Source organism: Sturnira hondurensis, unplaced genomic scaffold (assembly GCF_014824575.4).
Source record: "Sturnira hondurensis isolate 20B ecotype Veracruz unplaced genomic scaffold, ASM1482457v3 Scaffold0006437, whole genome shotgun sequence".
NCBI lineage: Eukaryota > Metazoa > Chordata > Mammalia > Chiroptera > Phyllostomidae > Sturnira > Sturnira hondurensis.
In genome coordinates this window covers 5,189,533-5,213,612 of record NW_028079068.1, presented here as the reverse complement: position 1 = coordinate 5,213,612, position 24,080 = coordinate 5,189,533, and the positions used below count along the sequence as shown (strand labels likewise).

General features: G+C 52.0%; 2 protein-coding genes across 4 annotated transcripts; one reads left to right on the top strand and one right to left on the bottom strand.

Annotated features, from left to right (window-relative positions):
• The first annotated feature begins 2,372 nt into the window (after positions 1 to 2,372).
• Positions 2,373 to 16,928, top strand: TMEM140 (transmembrane protein 140). 3 transcript variants are annotated; one of them, XM_037049154.1, is made up of 2 exons: positions 2,373 to 2,553; positions 15,488 to 16,928. In XM_037049154.1, the coding sequence occupies exon 2, from the start codon at positions 15,522 to 15,524 to the stop codon at positions 16,080 to 16,082; it is 561 nt and encodes a 186-aa protein (XP_036905049.1). In that variant the 5' UTR covers positions 2,373 to 2,553; positions 15,488 to 15,521; the 3' UTR covers positions 16,083 to 16,928. The 3 variants fall into 3 exon arrangements, with proteins under 3 accessions (XP_036905049.1, XP_036905047.1, XP_036905048.1); XM_037049152.1 differs by lacking the exon at positions 2,373 to 2,553 and adding an exon at positions 13,418 to 13,535; XM_037049153.1 differs by lacking the exon at positions 2,373 to 2,553 and adding an exon at positions 13,431 to 13,517.
• A 253-nt stretch (positions 16,929 to 17,181) lies between these two features.
• On the bottom strand, positions 17,182 to 21,598 carry CYREN (cell cycle regulator of NHEJ). The gene is made up of 4 exons (XM_037049150.1): positions 21,156 to 21,598; positions 19,832 to 20,103; positions 18,643 to 18,718; positions 17,182 to 17,746 (listed from the first exon to the last, which is right to left on the bottom strand). The coding sequence occupies exons 2-4, from the start codon at positions 19,975 to 19,977 to the stop codon at positions 17,498 to 17,500; spliced, it is 471 nt and encodes a 156-aa protein (XP_036905045.1). The 5' UTR covers positions 19,978 to 20,103; positions 21,156 to 21,598; the 3' UTR covers positions 17,182 to 17,497.
• Between the last annotated feature and the right edge of the window lie 2,482 nt (positions 21,599 to 24,080).

Below are 24,080 nucleotides of genomic sequence, written 5' to 3'. Positions count from 1 at the left end.
AGAGAGAAACAGTAAAAAAAAAAAAAAGACAGAAATAACCCACCTAGGGTTTAACTTTTTTTTTAATTTCCAGTTAAAAATGGCAAACTAAATACACATTTAATTTGGCTCCTTCTCCAAAACCCACAGAAATGACTATCATTTTTATTTTTTAGGACAGAGGTGCAAGGATGAAAATAGGAGAGGAAATCATTTCGGAAGCTCTAAAGCAAAATGGCTTTTAGTTTTTTAACAACAGTGTGAAAGGTAGATGGGATGGAGCAAGGCTTTCAAAATCATGAAGGCAAATTATTTTTAACCTAAAATTCTATACTCTGTCTACCTTTGATACATCATGTTTAATGGTAGGAGGAAAAAGAATAAATAAAAGCCTTTGATGCTGGAAATAGGAGATCCCACGTAGGAGAGAGGTGAAGGGACCCCAGAACAGTGGCAGTGAAGGGGGGGTCCCAGGAAGACCGTTGTGTGTCAGGTGGCAAGGCCCTCAGCCCAGACTGGAGTGGCCTGTCTCAGGAAGAGGTCAGAAACTGTACATACAGATTTCTTGGACAAAAAAAAAAAAGATGTGATGAAGATTTGAGGGTTAGGGCCCTGGCTGGTGTAGCTCAGTGGATTGAGCGCCGGCCCGTGAACCACATGATCGCGGTTCGATTCCCAGTCAGGGCACATGCCTGGGTTGCAGGCCGGTTCCCAGCAGGGGACACACGAGAGAAGCAACCATACATTGATATTTCTCTCCTTCTCTCCTTCCTTTCCCCTCTAAAGATAAATAAATAAAGTCTAAAAAAAAAGATTTGAGGGTTAGACTAGTTAGTGTTAAGTACATTGAAAAACCAAACAAACAAAAACATTTGAGGAAATTATCTCCAAGGCAAACAAAAAGTTATGCAAGACAGAAAAAAGAAGTCATCATTTTTACATGACTCAGCTCCTGTATTTACATAGTTACAATATTGTAGACACTGAGTATTGATTTACATAAAATTATAAGCAATGTGGAAGGAGGAGGGAAATAGGACCTACTCTCGTGGAACATGGAGTGAGGAAGAAAAAAAGCTTAATCTTCATAATCTATTGAGAGTCAATAGATTACACCTGGAACTTCTGAAAAATCCAGAAGTACTAATATAAGCACGTTATTTAGAGAACTGAGGTAAATACCTAAAGCATCCGTTAAAACAGGCAGAAGTGTTTGCCTCTGGAGAAGAAGGGAGGCAGAGTGTGAGATGGCTCTTTTTCATAATAAATCCTGAACAATACTTGACTCTTGAACAGCTAATATGCGTCATAACTTTGAATACATTTTTAAATGTGTATTTCCGTCTCTTGTGCGTTGCGTTTCTTCGCTCATCGGTATTCTGTTTGCTGAGTGAGTAGTTTCTATCAGTATCAAAATGTTCGTGCTGTCTTTGCCTTGGAGACGTTATTGTGGAGACTGAACTAAATACTTGGGGATTTTGCTTTTAATAGTAACAGCTACCATGACCGAGTTCCCAGTATAAACTCAGCAGGCCCATCACCTCCCATCCCCACAGCAGCCGTGCAAGGCAGGTTTTGCTTTCACTTTGCAGAGGAGAAACTGATGCTCACAGAGGTGAAATAATTGGCTGATCTCTAGCACAGCCCTCTGATGCCAAAACCTCTATTCCTTTCTCTTTGGTCACATTACCTATTCTTCTAGGATTGGAGTTTAACAGACCTGCAAACGGAGCAAAATATGAGCCGATTAAAGAACTCATCTGCAGGGGGAGAGGAAGCCAGAAGGATTGAGCAATACTCCATGTCGGTCTACAGACGTAACCAAACTTAACCCCGATTTGGAATTTCCAACTGGTCATGTGAGCGAAGCAAGCAATTTTAAACTCTGGCCAGGAGCCCCCATGATTACAAAAACAAAAGCCTCCTTCCGCTCTTATTTTGAAATGGGGGGTGTTCCAGCTGCTCCAGCGTGAACCTCCATGCACCCGCCCCCATCCCCTGAGAATGCTGTGTCCAGAGAAGGTCAGACATCCTCCAAAGCTGATTTCTGAAAAGTAGGGGACAACCTGGGTCCTGGAGCTTGGACCAGCTAAACTGGAAGGTTGCTACTGAACATGATCCTAGGTCGGGTGTACCTCGGAGTTTAGATCCCTGGGAGGCTGGAGAGACTCTTGACCGACCAGCTTCTTTCCTGGACTTACACAATCGAGACCCTTGCCCGGTCCTGCGATCAGGGGGCTGGCTCCCCTCGGGGTCAAAGGACAGTCTGGTGCAGGACAGAGGCATCAGCCTCCTTTCTCAGAAGTCTTGCCGGGTAGGAAAGGTAAGAAGTGAAAGTGAAATCATCTGACCGTGACCTCAGCAAATGTTTTTAAAAAAACTGTTTACTTAGGAAGGCACATGCAGTGGCCCCACACAAGCCTGGGGTGGCCCAGGCTCTGCCATTTGCCTCTCCACCAGCACGTTTCTGGAGCCTGACATTAGCGAGCCGGCGAGAAAGGACAATCCACTGAACCTGAGCTCCTGCCCCTCCCTTTTGCAAGTGTTTCTGTGGGTTCTGCCTCTTCTTTTTTGGTAAGTAGCCTGCATGCACTCTGGCACCCATGCCAGCCACTCCCTGAGAGGAGTTTGTTTGCTTCAGAAACCTTTTGCACCCCAGCCGTGGGCATGAGACGGTTATTGGTGGTCAGCGTCTTTGACCTTCCTTCTCCTGTGTGATCTACCCTGGACTCTCTGCTCTCCTCCCCCCTGCCCCCACCCCCTTCAGCATCAGCCTCACAGCTTCCCCAAAGCCTGCGAAACACCTGTGGCGTGTGAGGTGGATTGTTCATCAGAAATCGGCAGGCAGGCAAAAGCAGATCACCGACCTGCAGTGTTACTCAAAGGCAGTTACAGAAACACTGTAGATCCTAAAAAGACACACTGTGGACTGAGGTTGTCAGATCTGTGTTCTGGACTCAGAGAGAATATCAGAGGGTCTAAGAGATTCTCAGCGCCTATGTTATTTGACTCTCTTGCTTCTCACACCTCAATGGAAATTCACAGTGGGGTATGAGTTCTGCTGGTGTCTATCTCCAAAGGTTTCTTGCTTTTTGTTTTGCATGTGGGCTGTTTCCCTAGTTTCAGTCTGGATCTTCAGCTATAAGGCCAGAGGCTTCTTTGAAAAAGGAAGAAAAGTACACGCAGCTCTGTGACCCCTTCTTTCCTTCGTCCCTCATGACAGCTAATGCGTTTGTGCTCCTTGTAGCCAACCCTCCCAAAGTTCAGGGCTTCAGGGTCAATCTCCTTTCAATTTGCATGTCTTCGTCTTTCTCAGCATTCTTCCCAGCTTCTCCTCTCTGCTTGATCTAATTCCTGAGGCTGTTTATGTTTATCACTTCACTTTTTCATAAATATAATATCTAATTTCCGGAAATATTTTTAATGCAGAAAGAGTTAGAACAACGTTCCATAATGCCATTATCCAGAAAAACCGAGGCTACCATCAACGTTGCAGACTGTTTCCTCAGACCTGGTTTTTTCAAAAGCCACATAGCGTTGCATCATCCAGTTGTGTCTTAGTTTAATTCTGATGCGGGGCATTCGAGTTGCTTTCCATTTTTTATCAAAGTAATACTGCGCGCGATGAACATTTCTATAGTAATCATTGACTGCATTTCTGATTGCTGCCTCCAAACAGTGGCCATTTACTTGGCCACAAGATGTGACTGTTTTTAGGATTTTAATGCAGATTGCCAAATTGCTTTCCAGAAAGTTTGTAAGAATTTGCACATTCGTCGTCTGCTATTTTGATGAAGCTCATAGGTTATTCTCTCTGGCATAGCTTTGATTACATTGCCTAAGTTACAGGCTTTTTCAGGTTATTTAATGGAATACAGTGACTTTTAATAAATAGATATTTGTTCTTTGTCCCCATCTCTGGTACAGAGTCCCTAGAAACCTTTGGAATTTCCCAAGTGATAATACAGATAAAGGTGTCTAACTTAGCTACAGCCTTTTTAAACCACAAAGTGAGTTCTGGAAAATCCCTCAAGTTGCCAGAGAAAACACGAAAGTGATGAGAGGGTTGGAACTTTCGGCCCCACCCCCAGCCTCTGGGGAGGTGAATGGCTGGAGACTGAGCCAATCACCAACGGCCAATGATCTAACCGGTCTTGCCTATGTGATGAAACCTTCCTTAAAATCCCTGAAGTACAGGCTCCGAGAGCTTCTGGGCTGGTGAACCTGTGGAGGAGGTTCTGGGAAGGTGGGGTGCCAGAGGGGGCCTGGCAGCCCTGCTCCCCCTTCGCCCCGTACTTTGCCCTAAGCGCCTCTTCCATGGGCTGGCCCTGGGTTTTTATCCTTTTATAAGAAACCAGTACTCTAGGAAGTAATCTGTTTTCTGGAGTTCTGTGAGCCACTGAACAAACTCACAAACCCAAGGAGGGGGTCATGGGGGCCTCCAAATTACAGCTGGTCAGTCAGAAATCCAGGTGACCACCTAGACTGGAGTTTCGAGTCTGAGGTGGGGGGCGGTTCCTGTGGAACCCAGCCCGTCACTGGTGGGGTCGGATGCTCTCTCCAGGTGGGTGGTGTCGGAATTAAGTTAGATGGTAGGACATCCAGAGAATTGCCAAGTGGAGCGAAAGCCCCCACATTTGGGGGAGAGGACAGAGAAGGAAAAACAGTTTTTCACAGTTAAACTGCTATTTTATACTTCCTCTTTTGTGAAATATCTCTTCATATCTCTTGTCTACTTCGATGGGGCAAATGTCTTTTGTATCTGTTTGCATGAACACTTTGTATATTAGGTAGAGTAATCATTTCATATTTGTGGAAGGTATTTTTCACGCTCATTGACTTTTAATTTTATTTATGTTGTTTTGTTGTATAGAAATGTACCTTTTAAATAGTTAACTCCATACCATTTTTCTTTGTGGTTTCAGTTTGCTTTTAAGCTCAGAGTGTTCTTTCTCGCTCATAAATCAAATACCTGTTTCGAGATTTTTTTTTGTCTGTTTACGACATTCCATTGGACCCCCGTGCAATTTATTTAGGGACATGGATTGAGTGCGATGAGGACCTAAAATAGTTTACTTTTCTGTTTACTAGTTGCTCCAGCAATAATAATTTTTTCAAAAAACCCTGTTCTTCCACTAAATTATAATGCCATTTTTATCATGTATTAACTTCCCATGGGTGGCTTTTCTGGGACATTTGCTCTCTCAAGCAGTCTGTCTAGTATCCCTAATATTCTGTTTTATTTGTCCCAATTTGCCCTCCAGTTATTTTAGAAATCCGCCAGGAAGCTGGAGTCTGCAATGACTTCAGTCACTCCGCCTGCAGTAGGCCTCCAAATGATACACCTTGAAGTGAATTAGTAAATGCAACAGTGTTTCTGGGAGCATGGTCTTCAGATACATGGATAATGTGTTGTTCTCATTAGCAACTGAGCCTTTGCAGAGCTGGTACCCCTGGGCTCAGGCGGCCTCAGCCCTGTCACGTGACACAACGAAACCAGTTTAGTGGCCAATTTACTCCTCCTTTTATTCAAGGGGAAACAATCTGGGAACTGGGGGAGCCCCTCACCTCACAAGCTCTGGAACCTCTTCCCAAAGGATTGCGGGCTAAAGCCAGTTTCATGGAGGCGTTAGAAGAGGTAACAGGAGAAAAGGGCAGGAGTGGCTGAGAGGTGGGGGGCTTTTTATGAGGCCAGAGGACCTATTTTCTAGGGTCAGGGAAGCAAGCTAACGTTGAGCGGGGGGTGCTGTGATTTTGCTGCATGTTAGCTTCTGTGACCAGTTTCCCGTGCGTGCAGGCTGGCCTGCGTTTAGGTTCGTGACGTGGCCGGGCCACTGGGGCAGTCTCCATTTGGCGGGTCCTGACAGGTGAAGTAACTTTATCAGCCCAAACCCAGACCTCAGAGGACTTTGGGAGGTGACCCCCAGGTTCCCAGCGCTTCTGTGAGGACAGATGCCTGTTGTCCGATAGGCAGCAGTAGAGCGGTGGGGTGCTAACAGCGAAGTCCCGGCCCCGCGGAAAACGAGGAGGAACGGCCGTCCTGCCCACCGGAAAGCCAGCCGGAGGAGAAACCGGGGAGAGTGGCTTTCCGAACAAGGGTGTGAGGGATGGACGGGGACGCTTAGCATCTGCTACCGACCTGTTTGTGATTTGCTCTGAGTTACTTTGCACGTGTATAGAAGCCATTTCAGGTGCATTCGAAGCTCACAGGTAAGAACCACATCCTTTTGTGTGGGGATAGGGGTGATGTTCATAGACAACTTAGCTTCCTTTCCAGCCAACTCTCAAAATACCTTTTGCAAAACGTAGGGTGCAGGTCTCGGTGACTATCCATTCTTCTTTGCCTTTGTCTACTTTTCTTTGACTGTTAGGGACAAAGTACATGCACAGGCCTTGGGCTTCGCCGCGGGGCTAGTGCGCAGCCTTGTCCTGAATAAGAAATAATACCTGGCACTGCTCCGTGCCTCCCCAGCCCATTGCCTGCCTCTGCATTTTCAACCCCAGCCCCTGGGGGCCTATCTCCTTACGTTGGGGGAAGAGGGGCGTGAGATGATGGCGCAGGCAGTTAGAAGGACACCATCCCAACCTCTCACCTTGGCCTACAAGGGCCTTGGGGATCTGGGTCCCAACTCACCTGTCCAGCTTCATCTTGTCCCCTCTCCTTAGTCACTGGGCTACAGCCACCCTGGTCTTCCTCTCCCAATGGAGAGTTATAACCATTGTGCTCTCCTTCCAGAAGGCTCTTACCTTGGCCCAACCCAAAGATGGCCTTTGACACCCCCAGGCCTCCACCGCAGACAGGCCTCCCCTGACCTCTGAACTAGACTTACCACTTTCTCCTGCCGGCTTCTCTCTTCCATGTCATCCTGTTTATTTCCCTCTCAAATTCTTTCAAAAGTTGTAATTGTCTTTTAAAAAAATATAGGTGTTTGTCTCCCCAACTAGAGTACAAGCCCAGTGAAGGCAGGTTTGCCCCGGGGGCTACTGACTCCCCCAGCCTGTGACTCGGGGAGTCATCCAAACGGTGTCATTGGTGGAACCACCAGATGAAAACCCTGGATCACCAGCAGAAGGGAGACTGGGACCCTCCGCCATGATTGAAAGAGAGAGGGCTGGGGCGGAAGAACCGAGTTCACGGCCACAGGCATCTCTAGGTGCGAGGGCTGTTTGTGTTCGACTCTGCTATGGGGCCTGTGAATCAGCCTCCTGTGTGCCCGACTGTGGAGTCCCACCAATAAAAGCAAAGGAGGATGGTTTCCAAGGCACAGGCACTGTCTCATTTTTTAAGGATTTTTTCTCTCCCTCTAAATTTTTTGACCTTTGTTCCTAGCTGGATCACCTGATAGCCAAAGGCTAATAAATGACAAACAAGTTAACAAATAGCAAGCTAACACTAATGGAATCACCGGAACAGCCTTGCTCAGCAGCTTGCCGGGTGCGGAGGGGGGTGGTGCTGCCGGCTCTATGCTGCTGGCCCGTGGTGCCACATCGCTGCTGGTAAAGCTGTTTTGTTTGCACGGACGAATTAGTGGGTCTAGACCTCACAGCGTTTCACAGAGAGCTGATGGAAGGCCTGCTATGCACAGTGCATTCTGGGAAGCCCAGGTTGCTGTCCCCCTGACACGTTCGGGGAAACCCTGCTGTGGCTCACTTTTGAAAAAAGGAAACCCGAGCTTGCATTTCTGCTGGAGGAAATCAGGCACATTTGCCTTTTTTCTTCCCTTTTTACTTTTGTCAGAGCCATACAGCACCCAGGAACCCACTGCTCCTGAATGTGTTCGGCCAGAGCGGCCTGAGTCGGGACTGGTGGCCCCTCTGACAAGTCAGCCTCCGCCCTGGCTCTCCACCTTGTCGGGTTCTGTTTTTCTGGCTTATTCTGTTAATATTTTTTTCCTGGGCGTCGCTTTTCTCCATAGTCGTGTGACGCTCCCTGCCCTCACGCCTTCCTCAATTCCCTTTCCTCTCCTGGAATAGAGGCAAAGCCTCCTCTGTTCTCGGAGCAGCCGCAGGCACCCGTCTGTGAGCGGCTAACACGGACCCACTACAGTCTCCCGACAGCATCGTGAGAGAGGATGTAGGGATGGGACACTATGCGACACGGCCCAGGTCACACATGGCCGGGGAGGGACAGAACAGCCATGGGAACCCAGGTGTTCTAGCTGTAAGACTCATGCTCATTATTTCACTTCCATTTTTTTAATTGATTTTAGAGAGAGCAGAGGGGGAGTGCAAGAGAGGGAGAGAAACGACAATGTGAGAGAGAACCAAACATCAACTGGTTGCCTCCAAATGGGGACCAAACCCACCATCCAGGTGTGCGTCTTACCTGGGAGTCGAACCCCAATAAGGGCGACGCTCCGACCGACTGAGTCACACTGGCCAGGGCTCTTAACCACCACATGCCTACGTGACAGCCGCAGCCTAGGGTCCTCGTCACCAGACGTCGGTGAGATCAGCTTTCTGGAGTCCAGGGCCTCCAGCAAAGCTCTGTTGTAGCACCGGTTTTCTCTGCCTGGAACTCCACCCCCGCCAGGCTGAGCGGCCCTGGGCTGACCTTGTCTGGACGTCACTCTCCTCCAGGAGAATAATTCAGGCGGCACTCACTAGGTAACGTTCCGCGTGCTGTGTTTCAATTACCCCTTGTAATTTAATTTTGGTTGAACATCTACCAAGTAAGTTGTATTATTATCCCCAGTTTACGTATGAGAACACTAGGTACAGGGATGTTGAGTAACTAAGGTCACACAGCCTGTAAATGGTAGCACTGGGATTCCAACCCAGGACACACAGCTGCTGAGCCTATGCCCGGAACCGTGACTCCACGCTGTCTCATGATGACGACAATAATGCTCGCAGACCTCAGCAGGCGTCTGAGTGTCAGAGAGAGGCGGACTCTTACCCGGACGCCGCCGACCTGTCCGCTGACCACAGACAATTCCCGAAGAAAGTTTTCCCCTCCGTGGTCCCATACAGCTTTCTGCCATCATCAATGAGACAGAAGGCCAGGAGATGAAGTTGCAACTCAGAACAACCCAATCACCTACCTATGTTTTTCTTTCAAGCTTCTGTTCTGCGATGTTTAAAAAGGGGGTAACATCTGTCAGCAGTGAAATGATAACGCCCACTTTCTGGCAAGCCATCCTGAAGGCCACAGCACAGTTGGTCCCGGGGTGGCAGCGGGGTGAGGAGCTGCTGCCCTGGACCTCCGCCGTTGCCACATCACGTGTCCTTCCTCTCAAGTGGTCTCACAAAGTGTTCAAGTCCTGAAGCCTTAGGCCTAGGTGACGTATCAGAGAAAGAGGAGCACCTTATGGAAAACTTACATTTATTAAACGGGTAGAATAAAAAATGGAGAGAGGAGGGCCAGAAGTAGAAGGACCAGGACAGAGAGGTAGATAAAAAAAAAATGAATCAATACACAGAGAGGGGAGCTTAGCAGAAGCTCTCTGCACCACTGCTGATGCTCACTCAGTCACTGTGCGGCATGCCCTAGATATTTACTGAGTGCCTACCACATGCCAGGTAGGCCTGGGAGCAGGGATGCAACAGTCAAAGATAGATTGTTGATGGATAACAGGCAATAGAGGGACAGACAAATAGCCAGCCGTAGATACATAAAGATGAGTCCCAGACAAAAGCCTTGTCCTCGTGGTGTTTCCGTTCTAGGGGAGGGAAGACAACCAATGAAACAGTCCGAGTGTTGGGTGGTGAGAGTGCTGTGAGGAGCGGGACGGGGTCGGGGGTTGCCCGGGGGGCTGCGGAGGGGCTGCTGCAGCGTAAAAATGCTGACCGGGGGTGTCCTGCTGAGAAAGGGGACCCTTGGGCAGAGACTAGAGGGAGGCGAGGGAGGGAAGTGTGCACTGAGTGGAAGAGTATTCCAGGCAGGCGGACGGACAAGCAGGAGGGCCCTGAGGTTGCTCGAAGTTTTTAGAAACTATCGAGGAAGCCATTGTGGCAGAAGCTGAGGGGAGAAGGGAGAGCATGAAGCAGAGCAGAGGGGGTCTGAGAGGTGACATGGCAGTGACAGCAGAAGGGGTCCTGTCCCCAAGGAAACAAGTTCCTGCTGATGTCCACGAAAAGCTGGCGCCTTTGGTAGCAGGAGTCACCCCGGTAGAAAGCTCCAGAACACACACACACACACATGCCCAGGGGAGCGTAGGTGTTATTCCTCGGTGGAGGAATTCAAACGTTCCAGAGTCTGGAGCCCACCCTCACCGGACAGGGAACGCTAAGCGGAGGGGACATCGTCTGTTGTCACTCACAGTCCTCTCTGCTGGGCATGCCATAAGGCTTTACCCAACACGTAAGGAAGAGAATAGGCTTCCACTGGCGGTGTCCGTGTGTTCATCTGACACGAAAGTTGTGCAGGTGGCCCTGGCCACACGGCTCGGTGGGTTGGAGCGTGGTGTCCTGCACCAAAAGATTGTGGGTTCAGTCTCCAGTCCGGGCAATACTTGCATTGCAGGTTCAATCCCCGGTCAGGGCACAAAGGGGAGGCAACCCATCGATGTCTCCCTCTCCCTCTCTCTCTCTCTCTCTCTCTTCCCGCTCCCCTTCTCTCTTTGAGAGGATTGAAAAGAAAAGGCTGTGTGGGCCTCAGGCTCTATGAGGCTGGCCTCCGGCACATCACCTGTGACCAGGCCGTGTGGGTGGGAAGTTGGGTAACTGACCAGAGACTAAATAAACCAACCTCTCAATGAAGCTGGATTACTGAATGATGTCACATGTTCAGGCAGGAAGACTGAAATAAATTTTTTTTAAAAAACCCAGGTTTTTTTGTGTGTGGGGGCAGATTTCTTTTGTGTAAGACAAAATAGAGGAGAAGGGAGTGTTGTGGGGACCTCAGATATTGGAACAGGGTGAAAATGTCATATCTAAAGCCTTAGCGCCGTGACAAATTAGAAGTTATAAGTGTATGACCGATATTTGATTACGAGTTATGCAATGAGCAGCGTGTAAGGGAAGGGTATGAAGCCTTCCTGGGAGACAGGCACCAGTGCCCCACGCCTTTCTCCATGAAAAAGGACAGACACACGGACCGTTCCTAAAGTCCACTTGATTCTGCAACTCAAAAGAGCAAGCGGCACTTGGGCATCTTAAGTAAATCAGCAAGTATAAACATCAAGGCAGAACCTTCCTTCTCCTTCAGCCCGTCTTGAGTGTTCCTTATACTCCAGGGAAGACTTCCTACTCGGAGACAGGCCGGGATGCAGCCGATGTTCCCTGCCTGCGGGGGTCCCGGCTCTGGGACTGGACAGCAGAGGGCCCTGACCCCCAGCACGGTGGACAGGCAGTGGGATTTCCCCTTGCCAGTCTGCCAGGATGTTCGTCCTCCCTCAAACACAGCCTCACGGACACCCACTGGGCCCACACGAAACTGACAAGACCAAAACTTCCCATGGGCAGCATTTGCGTCTCTTTCACGTGACCATCCCATCAGTGTGGAAATTTTAGAGATGCTTAACCTTAAACAAACCAACAAACAAGTGGCCTCCGATGAAAAGTCTGAGAATACTTTCCTTCTGCGCCCCGAACTGGGACTCTGAGTGACAACAGGCAAGCCCAGACACTCTCTCTGATTTGGAGTCTGAATTCGAGCCTTGGACCAGGAGCCCTCGCGCAGCAGATGGGCTGTACTTTGTCAGGATGATTATGGCAGCAAAAGGGCCACCACCTTATTTATAAAGGGGACCCTACAGACTGAGAAACAAAAACTAGAAACGGTAATTAAAAAAACCACGAAGGAGCTGAGAGCACTTCGCGAGAGAAAAACCGTAGGTGGTCAGTAAACACTGGGAAAGGTTGGGCTTTGCTCAGGGAAGAGACACGGTGACAACGGTGTGTTGTTCGTCATCATCAAAGATGAAAGACTTGAGGATGTCCCACACCCGCACCCGGGGAGGAGGATTGGAGACCAGCGTTCTCCCAGACTGCTGGTGGAAGGCGTGGAGGTAAGAAACGTTCAAATTTGCAGAGAATCTTTATGGGTTTATTTGAGTCGAAGTGACAACACGTGCCAGAAAACAAGATCTCACGTCCTCCGGAGAATGCCAGTTTTGCAGCTTATTTTATACCTTAGAATCAAAAGAAGAGATGAAAGGAGGGTTCTGTGAAATCCGCCGTGGTTGAGAAGGGGGCGGGAGGAGGCAAAGCAAGGAAATCTCCAGGATTAGGTAAAAGACAGTGGAGAAATGCACACTTCTTTTCACTGGTGCGGGCAGGACAGCTAATAATGAGCCCCAGGCACCAGGCATCAGAGTTGGGACCGAGCTCTCATGCACAGTAAGTGCACAGAGAGGCGGCAAGAATCCCATGGCTGGCCAGGGGATCCCTAGCCCCACTGTTATTTTGTTCCACCCTATTGAGAACCTGCAAAAGGTCAGTTGAGAGAAAAAGAGGAAGCTGGAGACAAAGGCCTGCCCTGCGGTGGAAGGTGGCTGACGCAGTCTTCCGAGAAGCCTCATGTCTATCTTCCAACCGAGCCCTGTTTTCAAGTAAAAAATGCTTAATCATGCTTTTTTGAACCCCAACGTACAGCCTTGATATAGGAGGACTGAGAAGGAGCGTTTGCAAAGGCAGCTCCCAACCCGTTCCTTTCCACACAGTGAGGCCAAGCCAAAGCTCAATCCCTACATCACAGTAACGGGGCTTCTAGTCCTGGAAGTCCCATTTTCCACCCTGCAACACTCAGCTCTGCTGAAAAGGCAGGTAGAGGCTTAGACAAAATTTGTGACATAGGCAAAATGTGTCCCTGTTGGGCATTTCCCCCCTACCAGGCCTGAACTGGTCAAAACTTCTCATTGCACCAGTCTGGCTGAGTTGTTTTCTGTAACATAATAAACTGAGGATTAAAGACGCCGTTTCCATTTCTGATGAGTCTTTCCGTAGCCAGCATCCTAGCCCCAGCAATCACTCAACCATCTTCAGCTGGGCCGAGGCCTCTTAGGCTCTCATGTCTCAGGCCTCCAAAGACGTGGAGGCTAAGTGCTTGCAGGGGCAGCTCCCAGGGCCTCCACGGAGAGGGCCCCTACTCTCCCGTCTCCGAGCTCCCCAGAGGGAGATTCCACAGCGAGAAGCCCGGGGTCAGGGGCTGGCAGCGAGGGTTCCGGCCCTGGCTGTGCACAGGTTTCTGTTTCTGTCCGAATGAGCCCCTGCCTCACCGCAGGGGACATCCCTGGGCCCCCAGTTAATCTTGCCTCTTGTGATTTGCATTCACCTGGGTCCTTTAAATGGAGCCACCTGCCAGAGGCTGAAGGTTTGTGTCTTCCAGGCTCTGCCCCAGAATCCTATATTGAAACCTAACCCCAACGTGAGCTTATGAGAGGTGGGGCCTTTGAGAGGTGATGAGATCATGAGGGTGGAGCCCTGGGGGGCAGGGGGTGGGACTAGGTTCCTATAAAAAGGCTTCAGAGAGCTCCCAGGCCCCTTCGGCCGGGTCAGGACACAGCGGGAAGGTCTCCTCTCTGAACCAGGAAGCAGGCTGCGCTGGACTGTGAATCTGCTGGTACCTTGATCTTGGACATCCAGCATCTAGAACTGTGAGGAATACATTTCTGGTTTGTTGGTTTGTTTTTTTAGTCCTCACCTGAGAGAGGAAGGGGGAGGGGAGAAAGAGAGAGAGAAAGAAAGAGAGAGAAACATAAATGTGTTGTCTCCCATACGTGCCCCAACAGGGGACTGAACCCACAAACTAGGTATGTGCCCTGGTTGGGGATCAAACCCACAGCCCTCCGGTGCATGGAAAATGCTCCAGCTGCGCCACGCGGCCAGCCCGTGCTAAATTTCTGTTTTTCATAAGGTGCCCAGTTGAGGGTATTCTGTGATGGACTAGGAGGCTGCCCTCTCCTCTACCTGTCCCATGTCCTGTCGCCTCATACTATGTCCTTTTCCCATTTGGTCCCTTTCTGGTCCCGCAGAACAGATGTGTGGTATGGTCGCCCCTTCAGCCCTAGGAAGGAAGAGGGGACCATTCCTCCTACGGGTCCCTTCAGAAGTTGGCCTCCTGCGTCTCGGAGCCTCTCCCCGGGGCCACCAATGGCCACCATTCACCTCCCTGCTGGAAGCCACCTGGCCCTCCTGGTTGGGTGGCTGACAGGACGCCCTGCTGCATTCCAGCCCCCGCCCTGGGCTCCTAGGCACTGCAGCATGGACACGGGTTGGGGTCCGTGGTGCAAAGTGTCTAAGTACGTGGTGTGCAGACTACTGTTTTAAATGCCAACTGTGGAAGTCCTTCGGATCACAGGGGTAGTGAAACGATCCTTCAGAAATGGTGAGGAAGATACAGGCTGTATACTACAGTTAGCCAGTTTTCTGGAGATCAATCTGGCAGTGTGCAATACAGTCACCAGAGTATTACTATTTCTCTCCTTGACTCAATAATTGCGCTGTGAGATAGCTAGCACTTTCCTTGATTACCCATTATAATGGTGAAAAATGGAAACAATTTGTTCAATAATAGTGTAATGGGTAAATCTGTGACAAAAACTATTATGCAACCATTGGCCATGCTTTTTTTTAAGATTTAATTTTATCTATTTTTTGACAGAGGGGAAAGGAGGGAGAAAGTGAGGGAGAGAAACATCAATGTGTGGTTGCCTCTTGCATGCCCCCTACTGGGGAACCGGCCCGCAACCCAGGCATGTGCCCTGACTAGGAATCGAACCAGCAACCCTTTGGTTCACAGGCCGGCACTCGATTCACTGAGCCACACCAGCGGGGGCCATTGACCATGTTTTTGAAGAACATTTAACAGCTTTGAGAAGTGTTCACAGTTCCTAGTGAGAAAAGCATTCTTTTCAGTGGTATTATTCTTTAAAAGTACAAAGGCCCAATATTAGTAGATTAACAGTGGGTACATATGTGGTGGAGAGAAAGCTTTTTCATATATTTTTCCTTAAAAAATCGTTTCCAAGATTTTTTATAATCAATGTATGTTATTACCATTGTCTGGGAAAAGTGACTATGGATGGGATTCTATCAGCAGGCAGCATCTCGTCTCAGCCCAGGGAGGGGTTCCCAGGCAGGCAAACTCTGGTGGTCTCCACAGAGGGCCCTCACCCCTGCTCGCCTCAGAATGGGCTGCGGGGCTTCCAGAGCACGCCAGTGCCTGCCCCAACCCCAGACGTTCTGGTTTGACAGGTTTGTGGCCCAGTGATGGCCACTCTGACAGCTCCAAGGTGGTCTGATGGGTGTCCAGGACCCTCAGCACCTGTCTCTTCCTTCAGTAACAGCCTTGTCCCTCACCCTAGGCAAACCCACCCTCAGCAGGGTCTGAGAAACCCCATCACAAATGTCTCCAGTGGCCTTCGGTGTCCACGCTGCATGTTCAAGCACTGGGAGAGCCCGTCTTGAACTTGGCCCAGAGAGGTGCCTGCTGACTGGGTTCTGGCACTGGGCTGCCTCAGATTTCTCGTGCGTGGGGGAGTGTGAGAGGATGGGAATTTGCCCCAGGTCTTTATGGAATTCCAGAGGGGAGAGCTGGACCCTCACTAGCGTGACTTTCCCTCAGGTCCCCAGGAGGGCGGCCCTGCCAAGGACAAGAGATGTTCAGCCCAAGGTCAAGGCGGGGCGACCAGCTGCTGTTCCTCGGCATCATGATCCTCGTGGTCGCGGCCTTCTGCCTGCTGTTCTACGCTCTCATCCTGGAGGCGGGCAACCTCATCGACTTGCCCAACCTGCGAATCGGCTTCTTCAACTTCTGCCTGTGGAACGAGACGGCCGGCTCCCTGCAGTGCTACGCGTCCCCCGAGCTGGCGACCCTGGGCGTGTCCTGGGCTGGGCTGGCCCTGGCCAGGATCTGCGTGTACGCGGCCCCGGTCCTCACCCTCTTCGTCTCCCAGACCCTGCTCCTGGCCCGCTGCAACAGTAACCAGGGAGAGTGGCAGCTGGCGGTGTGCTTCCTGGCGGTGGCCTCCGCCCTGCTAGCCAGTGGCCTGGGCCTCTTCCTCACCTCCACCTGGAAGTGGGTCAGCCTGACCCTCCTGGGGCCCGGGTGTCTAGCTCTGGGCCTTGCCCAGGCCTTACTCATCCTCTTGCTTTTGGCCACAGTTGTGTTCCCTCAGAAGGGAGAAGGCACTGGGCTGAGCAAGCTTGAGAGCTGCTAGTGCTGCCTAAAGGCTCACGTGCTTGATTGCAAGGGCTCAGTCTGAACGATGCTCAGAAGGTGCCAGCGGACTCGTGGGTTGGTCCGTTTTCTCAGCCACGCTGTCTCATAGCTAATGCCGACCTTGAGCGCTAGCAGGCCCCAGCGAGGAGGGGCACCGGAGTGAAGAGCCCAGGGCAGCCAGGGCAGCCAGACCTGAGGCCTCATACTGTCGGGCTGTCCGTCCTTCGGGACTACTAACACCATGCAGCACGCTGTCACAAGAATTCTTGCTTTAATTAACCGGTTCAAGTAAGCAATTCTTACTTGGTTCTCAGGATGGTGGGACCAGAAGGTTCTCATCACGGGGCCAGATTTCCAGGCTGATCTGCCACAGGACAAACAGAGACTCAGGGGAGGTTTATGGCAACAAATGTGGTACAGGGAGACAGCACCGCAGGGTCCTCCGGGGCCTGCTTAGCGAGCTCCCCCCCCCGCCCCGTGACACCACTCCCAACGGCACAGGAGGGGTCTGAGGGAATCACTGCAGACAGCACACATGGCTCACAGGGTCCCTGGACCCGGATGTTGCAGGAGGGTCTGCTGGCCGGTCACTCCTGACCCAGGACCTGGGGGTTCGGGTGCAGAACAGGGGAAGGCGAATGGGACTGAACTGTTCCTTGGACACCACGCCTCTTCACTGTTCAACCTGGACTTGCAAAGGGTCCCCAAGAGCAACCTGTGCTTTGGGGATTTTGTGTATTTTTCAGCGCCTGTGTATTGGAAAACCCACACAGCCACTGGTCACCTCCTTCTACATCTGACATACGCCACACTGAATAGAGGCAATACAGGCCCTGTTACAACCTCTTGTCTTTGGTGTCTCCTTTGGGGTCCGTCCCATTCCAAGAGCATCCAGGGATCAAGGCCAAGGCCACCAAGTAGAAGCAAGGGGGCAGCTCAGGGGAGGAGGCTGGTCTCCCAGCAGGGGGCTGCCTGTTTTGGGGCTGCTGACGGGGGAGGGGGGCGGGGGCCATGGATTGACAGGTTGCCTCGCAGGGGTGGGGAGAACTTTAGAAATCAGGCTCCCCCCTTAGGAAGAGACAGTGCTGACTAAACTGGAGAGTTCCAGTAGATTTAGCAGCCACACTTTATTTTGTTTGAAAATTATTAACACAATTCTTTGATGCCAGGAAGTTTGACCACCACCACCTCATTTTCCCTGGCACCTGGTAACTGAACACAGCAGACAGCTGGGCAGGCAGACCCACCCCCTGAGCCGGGAGCGGACACGGTGCAGAGAGGAATCCTGATGCTGGTTCCTGGCTCCGGGGCCCTCCCGGCCCAAGGGTGTGGAGCTGGGAGCTGCCCCCGGCAGGGAGCCAAAGCCCAGCTTCCTTGAACTGTTCTGGACACAAAGTGCCGGGAGTCCGTCCTTTAGCTGAAGAATATCTCTCTGACGTACTTGAACACGTCCTCTTCTTCCTCAGGGCTTCTGCGGCAGGCAGAGCCAGAGCCTGGAAGTCCCTGAGGAGGGCTGAGGCCTGAGGGAAGGGCACTGCTTCCATTGTCCTCAGCCTCCCTCGTGCTCCCAGGACTGGGTAACTCCGAGCAGGTGGGGGACAGCGCCGGTTTATCAGTGCCTGCCAGAGGCAGCTGCTCCAAGGCCTTTTCCTGTTTTCGGCTCTGAAGGCAAGACACATGTGATTTATTTCCCTAACGTGCCAGTCAGTTGTACAAATCACGTCCAGTGGCCAGCACGTGACTTCTCCCAAATCAGTGGCCGCTCTGCCTCCCTTCCCCACACCACCGCTCTCCCCACCACCTCTCCTTTTTTAGCTCTTGAGAAAAGCAAAGCCAGCCTGGGGGAGAAGGAGGCAGGGCCTGAGGAATACCTGAATACAAAAGAAAAATGGAAAAAGCTTGTCTGGGAGGGTGGGGTGCAACGACTGGGCCACAGGACACAAAACCGAGTGTGTCGTAAGCCCCTCCACGCACAGCCGTGCAACTGAGGGAAGTCCCCGAGCCTCTGCTTCTTCATTAAGAAAATGGGAGTAACAGTGTCTGAAAAAACTGTATCACCAGGTTATTGCAAGGATTAAGTGAGACCGTAACATGTTAAAATGCCCGGTCAGCAACACAGAGCTGCCCAGCTCTCTGGTGCTGCGATTCGTATTCACTCCAGGAAGCCGAGAGACCGCAGCGCTGCTATGCCGAGCGGTGCCGGAGAGACCGAAGTCACCTCGCCCCACTCCAGACCTTCAGAGGACGGCAGCAGTGAAAGACTTCCTGTGTCCCCTCTGCAGTCACCCCAACACAATGAGCCACCCACACACAGAGGGCTGCTCTCCCTCACTGAGCCACCCCTCCCCAGTACACACATCAGGTGCGGTGAGGGGGGGGCAAGAGAGATTCATGCAACAAGGGGCAGGTGGAGGAAGAGGGGACAGGTGAGAGGGCTCCGGAGGCTGCCTGAGGACACAGGGCGTCTGTTCTAATGCCATTAACCAAGGGCCGAGTCTAGCTTCGGCTGGTGAGGAGTGTGCGTTCAGAAGAGTGAGAACAGACACAGCTGACTCTACCTGGATCAGGACCCCCAGAGCAACGTCCACGAGTTCGGCCTCACTCATGCAGTACACAGTCTTCACCACGGGCGGCCTGAAAGAAAGGCATGGTGCTGCCGAGGGGGACGGACGGCCCTCGTGGGGACGGAGGAGAGCCAGACAGCCCATCCCTGGGCCTCCTCACTGGGGATGAGAGCCGCAGCTTCCTCAAAGCACCAACGCGACTTCCATCCTTGTGACCACTGACCGGCACAGGGGGGTTGTGGAGGGAACGGAGGTGTTTCCCACCCTCTGCCAATGACCCCGGGCATCTGGAAATAGGGCATGATGGCCACTCCTGAGCGCTAAACTGACACACAGGTGTGAGCAGTAAACAGACCATCAGGCAGAGGTCACCCAGCTGAATGCAGGAGCACAGCATGGGAGGGCAGTGACAATCAGAGGGAGGCTGGTCCACTGAGAAACCTCAGAGCCCTGGTCAGCTGGCTCAGTCGGCGGGAGTGCCATCCCATCCCCGAAAGGGTTGAGGGTTCGATTCCTGGGAGGGGCAGGTACAGGAGGCAACCAATCCATGTTTCTCTTCAAAGCACCAAACATATCCTCAGGCAAGGATTAAGGTTTTTTTTTTTTTTTTTTTTTTAAAGAACTCTTACAAAGGAAGAGCCAGGCCAGCAGCACTGAGCACCCAGTGCCCCGTCAGGGGGAGTGGAGTTCAGGGACACTCCCTGGCTGGCAGCCTGACTAGCCAGCCCCCAGCCTCTGATTTCACACTGGCCTGGTGGCTTATTGCTCCTATCACAGGAGATCTGTACACGGGAAGGCTGGACAGCCCGGCCCACTCATCCTGCCCACTGGTCGTGATCATTGTTGCCACTGAAGAGAGTGGCACTTTTAGACGACTGATATATGACAGCTTGGCTGATGTATGTAACCCTGAGAACAGAAGCCACAATCTGGGAGCTGAGGGCCTGACAGTGGACATTTGCCAAGAGGCAGAGGCGTCTGCCTGTGTGGAGAGAGTTCACCTAGCCCCCCTCGCGCAGCCTGGGAGCCTCGTAAGGAGAGCTGAAGAGACGTGGACTGAAATGCCCACCCACCTCACTGTTCTGCCGACACTGCAGGACCCAGCCCCAGAATGCGTGATGTCACCAAGTCCCTCCCCCTCCTCCTGACTCCCCAGGAACACCCAGGCCCCAAGTCGTCCCACCTCACTGCAGCCGCAGGCACCACGGCCATTTTCCTCCTCTTTGGGGTCTTCGCCAGCCTCATTCTCTTCTCAGGCTCCTGGGCTGTCATCCAGGTGGGAAGGACCCTCTTTTTATCCCCAGAATTTAAGGCTTCCATCTCTCTCATCGCTGATGAACAGTCAGGGCCCACGGTTACTGCCTTGCTTTTCTAGTTCAGGAACGCAAATCCCACATTCGCATCACACCAGGGACTACAGGCCTGTGTGTCCTGGGAGTCAAGCTTTCTTCATTCCTACAAAGAGGAACAAAGTCCGGGGAGTTCTAATCATCAGCCACAACTACTGGTCAGAGCAGGTCACAGGTGACCCGGTTGGTGAGCAGGGCCCGGGAGACTCAGACGATTTGAAGGGCGGCCAGGGAGGTATGGTAGTGGGCAGGCTGGCGGGCTCGGGGAGAAGCAGCCCTCTGACCTGCCGCAGGGCCCTGGGCCCACATGGGCAGACCCAACAGAAATGACTCCAGTAGCCTCTGCACTGAGCCCTCGGACATGGAACTGGAGGACTGAACACTCTCCAGGGAGAAAGGAAGGAGGCGACCCCCGGTTTTACCTCCCCACTGCAGATGCTCCCTGTGTCCAAGGTGCTCTGTCTGCCCTGCCCCTAAACTCTCTCTCAAAGATCTCTCTCCAGAGATCTCATTCACTCTCTCTTGGTGTGCTTACAAGAAACCTGAGGCCATTTAATTCACAATAAAATTTCATTGGCCAACATCCCTTAATCCAAAGGTTTTTGACTGGTCATTTCTAACCAGCAGTAAGGATCAGGGACAACTGTGCCTGGCTTCCAGATGTGGAACCCAGAAGGGCCCAGCCGGCCAGCCTCTCCTCTCAGTGACCTGTGTTCTGCCTCCCCACCTGGTCCCACCTCAGCCCCTGCATCCAACTCTGTGATTCAGTAGACGCAGGTCTCTACCTTCCCCCTAGCAGTCAGCTGACATCAGCTCCGGGCTCCCCTAGGGTGGGTCTCGAGGGAGCCCAGGTTTACCTTGAAAAGGGCAGTGAGCCAAAAATAAAAGATTCCTCTCTGGATCACAACTCGATCATTTATTGTTCATCTAGAATGGCTGTGTACTACTTATGAAAAAAATGAGCCGAGTATCATCCCACGCTGCCCCACAGAAGGCAGCCCCTTTGCCCATGGACTCATGTCTGTCAAAATTCAGGCAGTGATGAGTCACCCCCCCACGGCTGCGAGCACTGCTAACGCCGGGCACAGGCACAACGAGCGGTGAATGTGCACGTGTATTCGACCCGGAGGCAGATACCACTTAGCCCATTTTACACACCGGGAACTGAGACTTGGCGATTTCCACAAGGTTTCGAAAAAGTTGGAAGCTACGGCCAGGACTCGTTAGCAGGTCTTGCCGACTACAAACCCCAGAAGCACAGAAGCCGCGCTGGGCGAGCTGGGAAAATTCGGGCCGCCAGTGGCGTGCCCAGCACTCCGGACTCCGAGCCCGCTGCGCCCTAGGAGACTCTGTATCGCCCCGGCAGCAACCAGACGAGAGCCAACCTGCAGGGTGCAGAGGCCGGGAGATCCACGCGGGCCAAGCTGGCGACGGGAACCGCCCCGATCGCTTTCTCCCGACTCGCGGGAGGCCTCCTGCCGCGGCCCTAGAGCTCCGGGTAGGACCGGGCCGCCGCCAGCCGCTAGGCAAAGTCCAACCCTGGACTGCGTGCGCCTCCACAAGGGGTCCTACCTCCCGGACTTGCGCTTACTTCTTAACTTCCGGCGCGGCCGGGGATTCAGTGATTGTCTCCGCACTTCCGGCTCCCGGCTGTCGGCTCGCGCGGTGGCCCGGGAGCGTCCCCTGCAGGCAGCTTGCCGTGTCTGCAGCCTCTCGACAGGCGGAAGCTTGAAGCCGACCCCCGCTGTCCTGGGTCCTGAGAGTCTCTCTTTAACCAAACTGAACTTGCTCTACCAGGCCCTGACTTTTGGACTTCCGTGTTCATCTCCACATCGTCCAATTTGGGCAAGAATCCTGCTAGGCTGGTTTAGCCAGAGTCCCCCACCCTCGATATTTGATCACCCTAGAATCAGATGGCATTCATCATTCTCCACTTTCTGCCCCCTGCCCCCCAGGCAATGTCTGATCACCCAGGCAAGAATCCTGTTAGGTCAGTTTAGGTGGGTTTAGCCAGAATCCCCTCCTTCCCCTGACATTTCCTCGTATTAATTTTCCATCCACTGACCCCCAACCTGCTCCTTGGCCATTAATCCCCACTGCTCTCTATTGCTTTAGGAGTTGAGCACAACTTCTCCCCCTCTACAAAAACCCCACTGTAGTACCCGCCACCCCCACCCCCTGCATAAGGTTTGCCTTACTGCTCTTTAACGTGAAAATTTTTTATTGAACAGAATATGTTTTCTTTCTACTGTCCCCAAATGTTGCTCCATTTGAGTTTTGCTGGCTGGTCTTTGTCCAAGTTTGGATTCCTGGGGCCCCTGAATCAGAAATCAGGGAGATGGAGGGGTGTCAGGTGAGTCTCCAGAGTGCACGAAGAGAAATGCAAGCCACTGTTTGCGTTGATCTTAAAGTAAAGAGAGTAGGTGTCTTACTAATGTTTACTTTTCAGATTGGCCGTCAAGGTGTTCCCTCTGTAAACAAGGCGGCTCACAGAGCTGCCCAGGTGGCCTCCTGGTTTGCGTTCAGCTGGATGCTGAGCTGAGCGCTGCACGTTGCACATGCAGTTAGCAGCCAGCTGAAAAGAAAATCACACGCTCGGCTGAAAGCAGCCTAAGAGGCCAGCAGGTCGCGCAGATGACTCAAAACACAAGCACAAGTAGACCTTCCCCTACTGTATTTGAGGCAGAAGAATGATCGAAATGGACAAACTGTCCCCCAAAATGCAAAATTATCAAGACAGCTGTTTGAAATGTGATTTAGAACAAATCAGCTGTATGAGAGATGCACTTTTGACCTAAAGTTTGGGGACCCACCCACCTCTGGAACCAGAACTCTCCCTTCCACCTGTACGGTGCCTGTGGTTTCTCCAAAGCACCTTCAACTCTCTTCCAGAATATTCGTTTCAATCCTGGGGAGGCAGGCTGGGAAAGAAGAAATCAATAAAGGCTTAAGGACTCAAATCAAGTTGCAAAACCAACCCGCCCAGGGTTGGCTTAAACCTGGGCCTTGCCTCCAGCCTGTGGAGAGCAACCCGCACAGGTAGGGACGGTTTTTCCCGTTTCCCTGAAGGTACCAGAGCCACAGACGTCTGGGCTCTTCTGCAGTGACAAGCTGTGAGCCAGGACAAACCCAACTCTCATCGGAAGAGGAGATGCCTTATGTGTTACTGTTAGTAGTACCACTCCCTCCGTATTTGTCCCCTTAAAACCTCTTCCTGCAGCCAGCTGAGGAATGAGGCCTGAAGAGTGCACAGCGTGTGCATCTGTACAAGAGGCTTTCTGTGTAAAAGAGAGAAGCCCAAGTAGGGAGGAACCTTCAGTGTGGGACTTGGATACATTGGAGTTGTCTCCTGAAGTGTTTTTAATGTGCGCTCAGGGAGCCTTGAGACCTTGGAGCAGAAGCAGGCAGGCACAGGCAGGTCCTAGGACAGGGAGGGGGAGCCCCCCACCCCCAACCCCCCGGAGGCCCTCAGCAAGCCAAGCTGGTGCCGGGGCCTGAGGTCGGACTAGCTTGATGGTTTCTTCTATCTGCCTTTGCCCAAGATAATGGAAGAGTCTTGCTGGGGCCTGGGGGAGAGGATGAGCAGGTACCGTGGAGGTGAGGTTAAGTCTGAGTTTTGACATGCGTTTTTGCAGGGCAACAGCTCATCCTGGAGAAGTCTGGGTGGGATGGGCGACCACGGGGAAGAGAGCACTCGGGGCAGAGAGAAGGTCGGGGAGACACAGGCCAGAAGGGAACGGGGTTGCCCACAGTACACAATACCGTGCTGACTGACTTCGAAGGTCAGAGGTTAACTGTGTGTTGGTTCTGTTGTGAGGCAATGTGGTGATTTGGTGTGGCGCTTTTTGGAAGTGTTGTGGAACCCTCCACCACCCCTCCTAGTGGAGCCTCCGTCACACCCCGCTGTGAGCCACGCTCAGGACAAGAGGGGGGTGGGTGTCCAGCCCAGAGCAGAAAGGAAATGAGAGAAGACACAGCCTTTAAGTGTTGTTTCTCCGCCATCCTTAAAAATGTTTCAGCAAGCCGTGGGGACTGTAATAAGAGAGAATGGGAATTGAGGCAGAAACTGAGAAAAAACTTGGG